Raw genomic sequence first — 15,231 nt, forward strand, 5'->3', positions numbered from 1 at the left:
TTATGACAACCAAAATCCCTTTCACAATGCGAAAGCTTCACTAAACTTGTAACATTTCGCAGACAATGTGGCAAGTATTTATGATGTTTCGTATTGGCGAAAATGAACATTTGGGTATTAATTCCATGCAATCAAAAAGTTCGGTTTCGGCCGAATTTTCAAAAAAGTTCGGGCCGAAACCGAAACATCGAAAAACAGCGTATTCGGCCGAAATGTTTCGGCCAACCGAAACTTCGGTGCATCACTAGTTGAAAGTGTGGCCATTTTAATAAGTTTGGCTTTCAAATGTAGAAATGTGTAAAAGTCTTTTCAAGTAAATATTTGTACATAAACGTTTTATTATTGTTTTTTTTTTATGCTACGTTTTAAGCTGTACTTTAACAAAATTGTGACGCGGGCCACTTTCAAAAGGCAAGCGGGCCGCATGCGGCCCTCGGGCCGCAGGTTCCCCACCCCTGGTTTACACTGTAAACTTTACAGCGAAGACATACATATTCAAGTCTGCCGGTATCAAATCATTGTTCAAGAAACATATGCGTACAAAACAGGCGTATTGAGAACACCATAAAAAAAACTGCAAACTTTGTGCATATCTGTCAACGGTTGCGCTAGAGGTGATGATGTGTATTTTACTTTTTTCGTTCACAAACGGTGTAATTAATAGTTCAAGAGTAATGTAGTTTTAGGAGGACGTGGGTGTAATGTAGATCTTGGCTTTTTGATTTAAAAAAATATCAGTAACCCACATTATTACAAGCCTAATGACAAATTGCAACGAATAAGCATTTCCATTTGTGTCCGAATTCTACAAACAAACAAACAAAAATTACTGCTTTTTGCATGACAATTTCTTATTGATACACAAAACTACAATACGTCTATTTACACACTCAAAAAAACGGCACAATACATATTCACAGTGGGCGAAACAGAGTAAAAAACATTCTCAAAAAAAGAACAAACACACTTGCTGTTGATGAACCTCGGCAAAAATTTGGACATGTATTTTGTCTCCTCTTGCCCCTACGTGGCGGCGCCCATGTTAACATTACTTGGTGCACCTTAACATCGCTTAGTGCATCTTTATATCGCTTGGTGCACCTTAACATCGCTTAGTGCATCTTTATATCGCTTGGTGCACCTTAACATCGCTTAGTGCATCTTTATATCGCTTGGTGCACCTTAACATCGCTTAGTGCATCTTTATATCGCTTGGTGCACCTTAACATCGCTTAGTGCATCTTTATATCGCTTGGTGCACCTTAACATCGCTTAGTGCATCTTTATATCGCTTGGTGCACCTTAACATCGCTTAGTGCATCTTTATATCGCTCGGTGCACCTTTACATCGCTTAGTGCATCTTTATATCGCTTGGTGCAACTTAACATTAACTGGTGCACCAAGCGATCCAATATATCGATATATAAGTGCACCAAGCGATCCAATTGATCCTGTATATTTTAGATGCATTGGTTCCAAGAATAATAAATAAGGACGGTAATTTTGCATGTGGCTACGACGCTTTGTACAAAGTTTAAAACAAGTCTGAAAGTGTTGATATCAGCCTCCTCTGCAGTGGGAAAACATGACAGGGTTTCCGGAGAATTTTTTATGGCAGATCAAACATACTGTTACATCTTATTTGCCAGTAATTGCAGATTTCTATAGATTCCCGCATTTCCTCAGTACAACTTGTGTTGTAATCTATTGCGTTGTGTGACGTAACAATGGACTGCCAGTTTTGTGTGATAACGCAACGTGGTTTAGTTCTTTTCGTTGCTGACTTCCGTGGAGCACGGTGCTGCGTCGGTTGAATTAGAAAAGGCTATTTATTGTCGTGTTGACGATTATTGGTGAGTCACTTTGTACATATGTGTTTAATGACTCTAAAATGTGAATTATGGTAATGAATGTGAACTTAACCGCAATGACTTAATATGTCATTCGCTTTGTAATAGTTGTACTGTACGTGTAGTTGGGTTTAGACAAGATGCTTAAGTTGCATTTTGTTTACGCAGTATTTCTGTTTTATCTTCACGTGAAGCGTGACTTATTCTGTACTGTCGCCAAACATAGCTTGGTAAGAACTGTGTGTGACGTCATAAAGGCGCAGTGTGGTGACATATGTTATTGTATGTTTAGGTGTGTACCAGTAATTGATGCGAGTTGAATACCCGTGCTATTTACTCTCTCCGGTTACCACAACAGTTGGTAAGATTTGTGCTATATTTCTGCATTTAAAGCGCAGTGTGTTAATGTCATGCTTTATGCAGAAACCGTTTCCTATACGTTTCCAATTCGTTTTCATCGTCCTACATTCAAAGAATTCGCCTAATAAGATCAGCTAAACATCTATCTGTGTGGACTGGTTGTTGGAGGCTATTAGGAATCGCGTTTCAATTCTCTCCTCGTGTGATGTTCCGCGCTATAACCGGGGCGCGTTCACGGGACGTTACATGAAAGTTTCAACTGTTTGTTGAAGACAATTGCAGTTGAAATCAAGTTTCAACTGCTTCTTAAAATAAGTTTCAACTGTTAGTTGAACAGAACAATACAGTTGAAATAAAGTTTCAACTGGCTGTTGAAGACAATCTGCAGTTGAAATCAAGTTTCAACTGCTTCCTGCAAGAAAGTTTCAACTGTTGTTGAACACAACTCTGCAGTTGAAATCAAGTTTCAACTGTTCGTTGAACAGAACAATACAGTTGAAATCAAGTTTCAACTGCTTCTTGAAATAAGCTTCAACTGTGTGTTGAAGATCAGTTTAACCGTTTGTTAAATATTTAAGCGGTCGAAGATGAGCCAATCAAACGTTACAACTCCTGAAGCGATCGCTGACTGTCGTCGACGTCTAGATGATCAATATCTAGCCGCCGAGTGTCTGATGAAGGACCACCGCAACAAACAGGTGCTCGAGACGATCTTGGTTGCGCTTGAACACCTTTTTGTGGATGCTGTTGCTGTCTACGAGGCGCATCCCGATCTTGCCGCCGAACTAGCTAGCGTGAGGAAAAACAAGGCCGAATTTGATGACCGAGTTTCTCACTGGATTCGTGAGGTAAATTCTCCATCTAGCATTGCTTTACCTGTTAACATAGCTAGTCCGGGTGGAAGTGGTGATAAGAGTCCAAGGGACAACGACTCCTTCTGCGGACGAAGTAGGCGATCTAGTTCTTCCACTAACAGTAGAACTAGAGTTAAAGTTACTACGCAGCTTGCGCGTCTTGCTATTCAACAGACAGCGCAGAAGCAGGAGCTAGCCAGACAGCACGAAGTAATGAAACGGCAAACCGATATACTACGCGCAGAAGAGAACATGCGACGCGCAGAAGAAGACAGACGTCGCGCCGAAGAAGAAATTCGTCGTGCTGAAGAAGAACAGCGTCAAAGGGACAAAATGGAAATGCTGGAACTGCAGCACCAGCTCCAAGCCGCAGAGGTTGAAGAGAAAGTTTGGGACGAGATGTCAGGAAACACGGAGTACGTGACGGTGAAGGAAGGTTCTGGTAAATCGACCACGCCTCCCCCGGAGGAGCCGCTCGGGGATCAACGTCGCGTATTGTTCACGTCACCGCCTGTCACGTCGCAGCGAAGCCCTCCTGACCAGCGGTATGTGGTTGACTATGTTGCTCCTTCGAAGTCCCCATCCCAATATGCGCCTAAAATTAAATCTTCGTTTGACGAAAGAGGTTCCTTTACCGCAGCAAACCCAATTGTAAATAATATTTGTACATACGATTCAGTCAAGCCAACTGGCGTGCATGACAATGAGATTGCATCACTTGTAAAGCACATAAACAGACCGAAGCCTAAGGTTCTCGTTTTTGATGGCAATCCAATGGACTATTGGAAGTTTGTGCGCAATTTCGATTCTCGTATCGACGACAAGGTCGACGACGATGGTGCCAAATTGTCGTATTTGGCGCAGCATTGTGATGGCAAGGCCCGTAAACTGATTGAACACTGCTTTAGACTAAAGGTAAACGGGTACCAACAAGCGAGACAGTTACTGTACGACCACTTTGGCAAGTCACACATAATCGCTCATGCATGTGTAAGGTGTGTGGTCAACGGTCCAGAATTGCGACCGAACGATGCTGCTGGTTTGAGCGAGCTTGCGCAGTCGCTGCGCGATTGTTTACTTACACTTTCAGACATTGACGAGCATTCCGAGATGAATAATTACCCCACGTTGATTGCTGTTGTGAATCGTCTACCGTTCAAGATGCAAGAGGCTTGGAAACGGCGTGTTGAGAAAATTCTCAGAGATACTGGCCGTGAACCTTTGTTTGAGCATCTTGTGGACTTTGTGGAAACGGAGGATCGGATTGCAAATTCACTGTTCAGCCGCATGCTCGATGAGCATCGCAACGAAGCTAAGAAGGCGAAAGGTAAAAGTAGTCATGTAAAGGCTTCCAGTCATGTCGTTGTAAGCGAACAAGAATCTAGGCCGAAGGTTCGTGCCGGACCTTCCCATTTTCCCACTACCCCGTTGTGCCAGTGCTGTTCGGGAAACCACGTGCTTGCTAAGTGCGAGGAATTTAAATCCCTACCTTACCGCGATCGTCTGCGCGTCACCCGGCGCCGTAGACTCTGTGATAATTGTTTCAGATTTGGGCACTTTGCCACTAAGTGCAACAGCCCCAAAGCGTGTACCGTCAGGGACTGCAATGAAGCCCATCACACCTTATTGCATCCGCCAGAGAAGAGAGAGGGCGAGTCTCCTGTCAAAGGACCTGCGCCGGAACGGACAGTTTGTTCGGTTGTGTCGGCGATTGGAAAGAACTGTCATGCTTCCTCCGGTAGACAGAGCGTCAACTTGATGATGGTTGCGGTCAAAGTCAGTGCTAACGGTAGGACTGTTGATACTTACGCTCTTTTAGATACTGGCTCGGGCATTACCTTGTGCGACAAGAAACTGACAGATAAGCTTGGGCTGCAAGGTGAACCTAGCAACGTGACGCTTAAAACGATCAACGGGAACAGTCGCAAGCGCGAGGGCGAAAGAGTGAATTTATCTGTTGCTTCGCTCGATGGCTCTACAACAGTGGAACTTCCTGAGGTTTTCGCTGTTGATTGTTTGCCTATCACCGCCAACAAGTTTCCGAGAAACGCGGAATTGGATGCACTGCCACATATTAGAGACCTGTCATTCCCACAGGTAGATTGCAGTGAAGCTTTGTTGCTCATCGGGCTAGACGTTCCAGAGGCCTTTCTCGTGCAAGAGGTACGGAAGGGAAAATCGAAGCAACCTATTGCATTCAGGGTTCCACTTGGATGGGCATTGGCAGGACCTGTCTCTAACAAGTCAACTGATTTGTTTTCCGTCAACTTTACTCAAGTTGCCAATGATTCGCTGCACGAGAAGTTAGAGCGAATGTGGAAGACCGACTTTCAAGATACCAACGCCGACGCGATGCCTATGTCGCGTGAAGACCGTTACGTATTGGATAAAATGAAAACTAGTGTGCAATTCAAGCAAGGTCATTATGAGTTGCCGTTGCCATGGCGCCCGAACGCACAACCGCTTCGGTGCAACCAGGACATGGCGCTAAACCGTTTGGGTTCTTTAGAACGTCGCCTGAGACGCGACGCCGTGCTACGTGATGCGTATACAAAGACGGTACAGGGTTACATAGCTAAAGGCTATGCCGAAGAAGTTCCAAATGAGGAACAGTCTGCAGAGGTAGTATGGTACCTGCCGCATCACCCTGTCACAAATCCACACAAGCCCGGAAAGGTGCGGGTAGTTTTTGACTGTGCTGCCAAATACCGCGACCAGTCGTTGAATGATGCTTTACTCCAGGGTCCGGATCTGACCAATTCCTTAGTAGGAGTTCTATCAAGGTTTCGGATGGAAAGGGTAGCTCTTGTGGCCGACGTGGAGGCCATGTTTCATCAGATCCGTGTGAAGCTGACAGATTGTGATGCACTTCGGTTCTTGTGGTGGCCCGATGGCGATGTGTCGAAGAAGCCCACCGCACACAGGATGCTTGTTCATTTGTTTGGAGCAACTTCTTCCCCTTCCTGTGCGAGTTTTTGTCTTAAACAAGCCGCTGATGATTTGCGAAGCGAATTTCCAAAGGAAGTCGTCGAGACGGTAGAAAAGAATTTCTACGTTGACGACTGTTTAAAATCCGTGTCGACTGAAGCAGAAGCAGTTCAGTTGGTCAAAGGTATCTGTGCACTTCTCAAGAAGAAGGGATTTCGGCTAACCAAGTGGCTTAGCAACAGCGAGCGAGTTCTCGCGTCTATTGATGAAGAGGAACGGGCTAAATCGGTGAAGGAGCTGGACGTGGATGGTTCCTCCTGCGAGAGGGTACTTGGTGTTCGATGGAACGTTTCGTCGGACGAGTTCGGTTTCAATGTCGATGTAAAGCAGCCTACAGCCTACACCAGAAGGTCAATCCTGTCGGTGGTAAGTTCCTTATACGATCCTCTTGGCTTTGCAGCGCCCGTGATCGTGGTGGCCAAGACGATGCAAAGAGATCTCTGCAGAAAGCAGCTGGGATGGGATGACGTTCTTTCCGATGAAGACTCCGAATCGTGGGCAAAATGGTTGCAGCAACTACCGCGGTTAGGAGGCGTCGTTCTGCCTAGATGCGTGAAGCCCCACGATTTTGGTAAGGTGCGAAAAACGGAATTGCACCATTTTGCAGATGCGTCATCCACAGCTTACGGCGCGGTGACCTATCTGAGGCTGGTAGACGAGCAAGGACGCATTCACTGCTCGTTTTTAATAGGCAAGGCACGCGTTGCCCCCCTGAAGACATGTTCGATTCCCCGCCTGGAGCTGACGGCGGCCGTTGTTGCAGCCAAGTTGGATCGACTTGTGAGAAAGGAGCTGCAACTGGACGAATGCCAATCCGTGTTCTGGACGGATTCGACTGCGGTTCTTCAAAGTATTCGCAACTGCAATAAGCGCTTCCCAGTGTTCGTTGCAAATCGCTTGGCCAAAATCGAGGATGTTTCCCGGCCTAGTCAATGGAGACACGTCAGCACCAAGGTAAATCCAGCGGACGAGGCGTCTCGTGGACTCAGTGTGAATAAATTCCTTAGGTCCAGCCGATGGCTTACTGGACCCCAGTTTCTTTGGGAACAAGAAGATACATGGCCTTCATGCCCAGACTTGTCGTCATTGCCAATCGAATTTCTTTTGATAAAGAAAGAAACTCAAACCGTTTGTCTGGTCACCAGCGAGTCCGCTACGGATCGACTCATTGCGAGATACTCATCACTCAATCGGCTGAAAAGGGCTGTAAGCTGGTTGCTCAGATTCAAATCGATGTTGATGTCAAGGAGGTTTCCTGCCAAGTATAAAGTACCTACTGGGCAACTGACCGTTGTTGAACTCAAGGCTGCCGAGCTTGAGATTGTAAAGTATGTACAGAGACGAAGTTTCCCGGACGTTATCGCTGCGATGTCAAAGGCCAAAGGAGAAGACGTTCGTTTACCAAAGAAAAAGAGGGCTCTTGGAAAGCTCAACCCAATTCTAGTCGATGGAGTTATGAGAGTTGGTGGAAGGATCGAGCGTGCGTGTGTCGAGTTCGATGTTAAACATCCTATGATTCTTCCATACGACCATCGGTTTACCGACCTGGTGATTATGCAACAGCATGACGAGGTTGGCCATTCTGGAATGGGACACACGTGGTCGTCTCTCAGGCAACGCTACTGGATCATCAAAGGAGGGGTAGCAGTTCGGCGTGTTCTTGGACAGTGTGTTTCCTGTCGCCGAAGAAATGGCCCCCTGGGCAAACAGATGATGGCAGACCTTCCTGCTGCGAGACTGCAGGCCAATAAGCCGCCGTTCTCGGTGGTCGGTGTCGACTACTTTGGACCTTTCCTTGTGAAGCAAGGACGAAGTGAGGTAAAGAGGTACGGGTGCATCTTTACTTGTTTTTCCACCAGGGCCGCGCACATTGAGATTGCGCATTCACTGTCTACGGACTCCTTTATTGGAGCTCTCCGACGTTTTATCGGTCGTCGAGGACGGCCAGACCAGATCTACAGCGACAACGGCACAAACTTCGTTGGAGCTGAGCGCATCCTGCGCGAAGAGCTGAACAGGTGGAATCAAAAGCAGATCTACAAATATCTGCAACAACGTGATATTGCGTGGAGCTTCAATCCTCCCACTGCCAGCCACATGGGTGGGGTTTGGGAGCGAATGATACGCTCTGTGCGCAAAATTCTCAACGCTCTGCTTTCGGAGCAGACATTGTCCGATGAGAAACTGATGACGCTGATGGTGGAGGTCGAGGCCATCCTGAACTCTCGTCCCTTGGTTCCGGTGACGTTCGATTCGAAGGATGAGGAGCCCCTTACACCAAATCACCTACTGCTGCAACGTGCAGCGCCGAATATGCCCCCTGGACTGTTTACGGGGAAGGACTGTTTCCATCGTAACCGTTGGCGCCAAGTACAATACTTGGCCGACCAATTTTGGCGGCGATGGTCGCGCGAGTACCTGCCGACGCTAATGCCCAGATCGAAGTGGGCAAATGGACATTCTAATTTCACGGTCGGCGACATTGTGCTTGTAGCGGATGATAATCAGCCTAGGAGCAAATGGCTTCTGGGACGCGTGACCGATGTGCTTCCTGATCGGAAGGGAGTAGTGCGTCAGGTGATCGTCAAGACTCACACTGGAGCACTCAGACGCCCAATTGCAAAATTGTGCTTGCTATGCCGCGATGCGTGATTAGTTGTTTATTTTTTGTGTTCGCAATTACTGCCGATGTTTGTGTGTTGTGTTGTAAATGTACTCCTTGGATTCGTACATTGTGGGGGGGTATGTTACATCTTATTTGCCAGTAATTGCAGATTTCTATAGATTCCCGCATTTCCTCAGTACAACTTGTGTTGTAATCTATTGCGTTGTGTGACGTAACAATGGACTGCCAGTTTTGTGTGATAACGCAACGTGGTTTAGTTCTTTTCGTTGCTGACTTCCGTGGAGCACGGTGCTGCGTCGGTTGAATTAGAAAAGGCTATTTATTGTCGTGTTGACGATTATTGGTGAGTCACTTTGTACATATGTGTTTAATGACTCTAAAATGTGAATTATGGTAATGAATGTGAACTTAACCGCAATGACTTAATATGTCATTCGCTTTGTAATAGTTGTACTGTACGTGTAGTTGGGTTTAGACAAGATGCTTAAGTTGCATTTTGTTTACGCAGTATTTCTGTTTTATCTTCACGTGAAGCGTGACTTATTCTGTACTGTCGCCAAACATAGCTTGGTAAGAACTGTGTGTGACGTCATAAAGGCGCAGTGTGGTGACATATGTTATTGTATGTTTAGGTGTGTACCAGTAATTGATGCGAGTTGAATACCCGTGCTATTTACTCTCTCCGGTTACCACAACAGTTGGTAAGATTTGTGCTATATTTCTGCATTTAAAGCGCAGTGTGTTAATGTCATGCTTTATGCAGAAACCGTTTCCTATACGTTTCCAATTCGTTTTCATCGTCCTACATTCAAAGAATTCGCCTAATAAGATCAGCTAAACATCTATCTGTGTGGACTGGTTGTTGGAGGCTATTAGGAATCGCGTTTCAATTCTCTCCTCGTGTGATGTTCCGCGCTATAACCGGGGCGCGTTCACGGGACGTTACACATACCGTATGTTTTACTGTACCTAATGATAAAATCATACAGCTATATTACTTGATGATAATACAGTAAATAATACAGTAAAGTTTAAACCGGAATCGGTTAATCCGAATCTTTGCCTAATTAAAAAAAACACTCGAGGTACAAATTATATGTAAAGTGGAAGGACTTGAACTAATTGACGTCGTTTAATCCGGATCTTCGCCAAATCCGGACAAGTTTTTGGTCCAAACGGGTCTGGATTAAACGAGGTTTACTGTATACTGCATTAACTGATTATAAGAATTTACATATAGTGTACTGTCCTCCCTTTTCAAGCTTTAGCTTATTAATTGTTTCATATACCTCTAAATTTTTTGCAGGGTTTGCAACAGTATCTATTCCGTCTGCATATTCCAAACCACTTTTTGTTCCAAGATACACTTCTTCTTCTTTTGCGATAAAAGAAAGCCCTCTTCTCCCTAACGTGAAGGTTTTCAGCTTGTCCCTGCAATACGACATAAATTTAACGACGATAATAACGGTTTATTATAGTTCAAACGGATTCGGGAGATCTTCGGGCCAAGTACGGATTTGGGTTCGGGCCGGGTTAGGGCATAGGATTTTTTAACAAACGGGCTTGATTAGTGACTTCACATATCCTGTGTGCATAATTTAAAAAAAAACTTACCTAGCTGAGTAGCTAGTACTTTAACCTCATGCCCAAACACCCTAAACTTCTTGTTTAAACCATTGCATATTATTGTCCATTATGTAAGTCTTCCTTATTATAACCACGTCAATCAAACTTTCGGGCCAAAACGGGCTACTCAAAAACGATTCGTAAGCACTAACTCCAATAAACGACTGTGAGCCTCATACCACTGATGATGACATGAGCATTTGCCGCAACGTTTGAACTAAAAAGAGTGTTGCCTTTTATGTCTTCTGGTGCCGTTATTTATTAGGTTAATGACGTATAGTTTAACTTTAACCGTTTACTATATTGTAGTGGTTCCCAAAGTGGAAACTAAAAATGGTTATGGAGGAACGACATGGGAAATTTAAAGGAATCATTTCTTCTAATCACCAAGGTAACCAATTTGATTAAATTATTGTGTAATGATGGTTAATTTAAAACCCCAAGTGTATTAACAGGCAAAAAAAGGTTTTTGTCATGCGTGTTGTCTATTTCAATTCGCCATTCTGTAAAAAACCCTTTGTTGGAAAGAAAGTGTTTAAAAGCAATTGGCACAGCATAGGTATAAGGCTAAACCTGCGGCAAGGGAAAGCTTAAACGCGTCATAATAATTTAATTAATGAGCCATGTCAACGCATTTAAACTATAGCAATAGTAAACTAAGCACTCACCTGCTGTTCTGGAGATAGTGACGAGATGCTATCTGGTATTAGTGTCACCGTTGTCTTAGACTTGACTGCAAAAAAATACTTTTAATTTTTGGTTCTGTTATTTGTATGAGGCTGTGACGGGTAATAAATCCCTAAAAAAATTATAGCGTTTTCAACTTACGTGTAGCATTAGAATGTGACAACATCGCCATCACAAAAAGAGTAATTGCAAAAAGTTGTAGTTTCAATCCCATGACTTATTGTAATGCAGTAAATGGTTATTATGTTATGATTTTTATCACCTAAAAACAAAAAAGACAAAGTTATCTATAAACACTTTAAATTTGACGTTTACTTTTTTTTCCCCAATTACGCCATTCCAAATCAACTAATACGCATTAAAGTGATTTACCTCCCAGCATGTCATACTTGCCCTTACGTGGTCCCTGAATTACACTTTACGTCTAATGTTGCGCAATGCCTGCTTTCTAAGGGCTACCACTATTTTATCTTGTCAGAAGAGCTTAAACTAGCCCTAGTTTACGACGCTAACCGTCCAGCGCTAGATTTGACTCCAAGCATTACCTTCCTATCTACTGAAGTTTAACTATCAACAAAAATGACGCAAAAATCGGTTTTTATATCTGTTGACATCGCCGTAACCTAGCTACTTGGCGTCCATAATTTACATACAATTTTATAACGTACTGAGATTTTGCACAAAACTGTTTTTGAATTGCGGCGTCCGTCATTTACATCAACTTGCTGTCAGTTAGTTTATGCTTCCTATCTTGCAAGTTCCTGGATCCGGGTAATCGCAAGAGCTAATCACCTAGCTTTATGCTGAAATTGTAACATACATGGTGTGAAACATATCTTTCATAAAGTAAGCAAAAGCACAGCTCTAAAAAACGATAACTGTAATATAGCGTATGGTTAACAATGTCATGGGGCATACAGTGCTGGATTAACCGCTAGGCAAAGTAGGCACGTGCCTACAGGCCAGTTAAAAATCCAGGCCACTTTGAAAACAGTAGAAATTTAGTTATGTTTTTAAAACACTGATGATTCTAATTTTTTTAGTTGGCAATCCTGATTTTCGGGCCACTTATAAAATGTGCCTACAGGCCAGCAGACATTTAATCCGACACTGGCTGCATATAATATGTTTCTTCGCACAAAACCTTATTGATCGATTGCTGTCATGTTTAAACGTTGTATTACCCACACTCGTTTAGCTTTCGTTGGGTGCGTGATTGTCAGTTTATTTTCAAACACACTAAGATTAATTTCGCATGAATTTAAACCACAATACGATTGTCTGGCAAAAATGTTTATTTATATTTTCACGAATGACAATAGGACAAAAGCCATTTTCTTGGGTGGTCCTCGAAATAATGTTGAGTCTCATTTACCTCATCAACTGTAAACTTACACCTTTTCTCCTAACAAAAAATATCAATTTCAATTCATAACCCAACAAAATTCGGCGACCTCCACCAAAACATAAAACAAAACCTGCAACAAAAGTTGACTGTCCACGTAAGTCAGTTGATGCACAAAATGCACGTGTTGTTTTCTCTCTATCGAACTTTTTATTTTTATTTTTTTATTGTATTTTTCGACAATCAGGCGGAAGTCCGAGAACTGAAAATTGCCCTTTGTCGTTGGCGGGATTCGAACCCAGGATACTCCCGGGGACGAAACCCGATCAGGTTTTGTATGTGGGTCAGGCGCGCCAGGCCATTCGGCCAAGTTTCCTCTATAGAACTTTAAATTGTGGCAAAATCAACAAAGTCATAATGTTGAATATATATCACCTTTACGATTTTATCTTGCATACATTTGTTGCAAAGCCTTCTCCCTTTCGGCGGCTACCCAAAGGTTGTCACTATAAGCAAACATATACACAAAACCACACGCAAGGCTACTTTGAAGAATCGAAAACGCAACTGAACAATACAGGTCTCCATTAACACTAACGCGCATGGTGCAAGGTGTGCTACACGTGGTTAAAGAAAAAAACGTGTGCAATCAAGGGCATTTCCAAACTAACCGCCGGTGCCGCACAAAATAGTGCAAACTCATTCCCCACAAAAGCATGTTACAAAATTTGGCGATATAAACCAAAATGCAAAAATATACGGTATTTTTTGCAAACACACATGTGTTAGCAAACATGACAATTGCAAACGCAATTTTTCAGGAAATATATTAAAAAAATATCCATTGGAAGCGTTCAACTGACAACAAACAAAACCAAACTTTTTATCTGGCCACTGTAGTGTTGGTGTTTTTCATGTCACAGAAAGCTATTGAAGTCTCTATGCTAACTCTCATTAACGCTATCTTGCTTGTCACACTGCGTTTTACTTCGTACGATGGTCTCTGTAACCTGTACCGGCTGATCACTGACTTTATATCCTTGTCGAAAAATCGCCTAACCGGAAAAAAATCCCCTCTTGCGGGTTAGAGGTGCAAGAGCTGTGACGTCAATTAAGTTTCCGAAACGGGAATTCGACTATTTTTGCGACAGAACAAAACGTTTCGTACCATGCGATTGATAATATTGGCGCTTAACAAAGGGAAAGAGGAAGTATAATGTTTCAACAAATTTCCAAAAATTAGGACAGTGGTTTTTGTTGCTAAAAATAGTATTTTAAATTCGCGGGCTTTTAATTGTGCATTTTTACGTTCAGTATATTTAGATGAATATCAATGGTTGTGTCCATCTTGTAGTATTGGTATGTTAATGTCCACGATCACTGAGTCAAACTGTTTGAGTAAGTGGCAACAAAGAAGCAAATGTATCTGACCCAAAATCAGATGTTGTTAAAAATGGAGATATATTTCGCATGTACAGGCAGGGAAATTCTCTTCTATTTAACCATTGTTGTTTGTAGTTTTGAGAGACTGACGATGCTGTATAGGCGAAATATATCTCGCTTTTCAACAGCTTTGTGTTCACTGAATTTAAATGTGAAGCATTTCTCAACCGCCGGTCCGTGGACCGGTGCCGGTCCCCGTCAACTTTCCTGCCGGTCCGCCAAATATACTGTATTACAATTTTATATCTCAATTGCAAAATGCAAGATGTTGAAGGTTGAGAAATGGTGTGGAAGTCAACGTTCTACTTCGCCTTGCAGAAATTCATTAGAACCTCGTTTAACACGTATGATATCAAACAGACAGCAGCAAACTTTTCATTAAATTTAATTTTTCATACTTTTTTGAATTACATATTTTTGTCGTGATTACATTTTGGGTTCATTTTGAAAGTCCACCGGTCCGCAAAATTTGTTTTGAAAGTTTACCAGTCCGCAAACTTAAAAGGTTGAGAACCACTGATTTAGAGGATGGAACTCATGTTGTTTCTGACTTAACTGTTTCAGCAGCTGGCAAAAGGTGATGTACCAAAGCGTATGCCGCAACTTTGCTCATTACCAGTGAACGATTTCGCACTACATACCACGCAGGACTTTGCCTACACCCTTTTCTAAAAAAGAATAATGCATAGTCAAGAAGGGGCACTTTTATAACGACTACTGTACTTGCACTGAAGAACAAAATCGTTTTAATCTTTGTACCCTTTTGCCATGATATTATTGCAACTGTACAACTATTTTACTTGACGCGAAATTAAAAAAAAACAGTTAACAATTGTACGCTCCTCAGCAGACTCTGTAAAAAAATGCTCAACATACTTGTGGTCATAGCCAAGAGAAAGCTGATTGGATTTTCATTTTTGCTCCACATTTGTTTACTGTAATTTAAACTTCTACTGCCACACCATATGGTTACTTAAGAAGTAATCAACTTAACAGCACAAAAATGTCACCAGTATATTTGCAGAGTTGCACAGTTTTGACTTCATGTAACCCCTTTCTATCTCGGTGGCAAATAGTAACTCCTCATTTTGGCTACACATCACAACCCAAGCATGCTAAATGCGGTGAAACGTGTTTTGAACCCTTAGTTGCGTAAACCGTAACGAAAAAGCAATTGTGGAAGTTACTCTTTCCAAAATTGCAATTAAATACATGTTGACCATACACTGCTGGTTTGTGAATTTAAAACTAAATTGGAACACTGCAAACTGATATACTGACAACCAAACAAGTTAAAAAAGCAACTTGCTTTACTTTTTGACTGATATTGCCTCATATCACTGATGATGGCTATAGGCTAAAACGCCTGTACAGTCTAGCATGCCGTTTTTACGTCTCCTTCAGTGGTTCTCAACCTTTGGTAATTCAAGTTAGATCATGAAGTGCAACTT

General features: G+C 42.8%; 2 protein-coding genes across 9 annotated transcripts; one reads left to right on the plus strand and one right to left on the minus strand.

Annotated features, from left to right (window-relative positions):
• The first annotated feature begins 1,633 nt into the window (after positions 1 to 1,633).
• On the plus strand, positions 1,634 to 9,625 carry LOC145220618 (uncharacterized). Of its 8 annotated transcripts, none has more exons than XR_013858243.1 (3): positions 1,634 to 2,212; positions 2,790 to 9,380; positions 9,443 to 9,625. XR_013858243.1 is itself a non-coding variant. In XM_080087816.1 (3 exons), the coding sequence occupies exons 2-3, from the start codon at positions 2,799 to 2,801 to the stop codon at positions 8,703 to 8,705; spliced, it is 5,727 nt and encodes a 1,908-aa protein (XP_079943942.1). In that variant the 5' UTR covers positions 1,634 to 2,212; positions 2,790 to 2,798; the 3' UTR covers positions 8,706 to 9,625. The 8 variants fall into 8 exon arrangements, 4 of the variants coding, with proteins under 4 accessions (XP_079943942.1, XP_079943940.1, XP_079943939.1 ...); XR_013858245.1 differs by having other exon boundaries at positions 2,790 to 9,249; positions 9,312 to 9,625; XR_013858244.1 differs by having other exon boundaries at positions 2,790 to 9,022; positions 9,188 to 9,625.
• Positions 9,566 to 11,212, minus strand: LOC145219855 (uncharacterized). Its single transcript, XM_080087162.1, has 4 exons — positions 11,134 to 11,212; positions 10,974 to 11,038; positions 9,969 to 10,110; positions 9,566 to 9,648 (listed from the first exon to the last, which is right to left on the minus strand). The coding sequence occupies exons 1-4, from the start codon at positions 11,204 to 11,206 to the stop codon at positions 9,566 to 9,568; spliced, it is 363 nt and encodes a 120-aa protein (XP_079943288.1). The 5' UTR covers positions 11,207 to 11,212.
• Between the last annotated feature and the right edge of the window lie 4,019 nt (positions 11,213 to 15,231).

This window comes from Phallusia mammillata, chromosome 3, assembly GCF_965637545.1.
Source record: "Phallusia mammillata chromosome 3, kaPhaMamm4.hap1.1, whole genome shotgun sequence".
Taxonomy (NCBI): Eukaryota; Metazoa; Chordata; class Ascidiacea; order Phlebobranchia; family Ascidiidae; genus Phallusia; species Phallusia mammillata.

Coding starts and splice junctions, on each gene's coding strand:
- LOC145219855 (XM_080087162.1), bottom strand. CDS start 11,206: ATGGGATTGAAACTACAACTTTTTGCAATTACTCTTTTTGTGATGGCG. Junction 11,039..11,133: donor GTCACATTCTAATGCTACAC/GTAAGTTGAAAA, acceptor ATTTTTTTGCAG/TCAAGTCTAAGACAACGGTG. Junction 10,111..10,973: donor CACTATCTCCAGAACAGCAG/GTGAGTGCTTAG, acceptor GTCGTATTGCAG/GGACAAGCTGAAAACCTTCA.
- LOC145220618 (XM_080087814.1), top strand. CDS start 2,799: ATGAGCCAATCAAACGTTACAACTCCTGAAGCGATCGCTGACTGTCGT.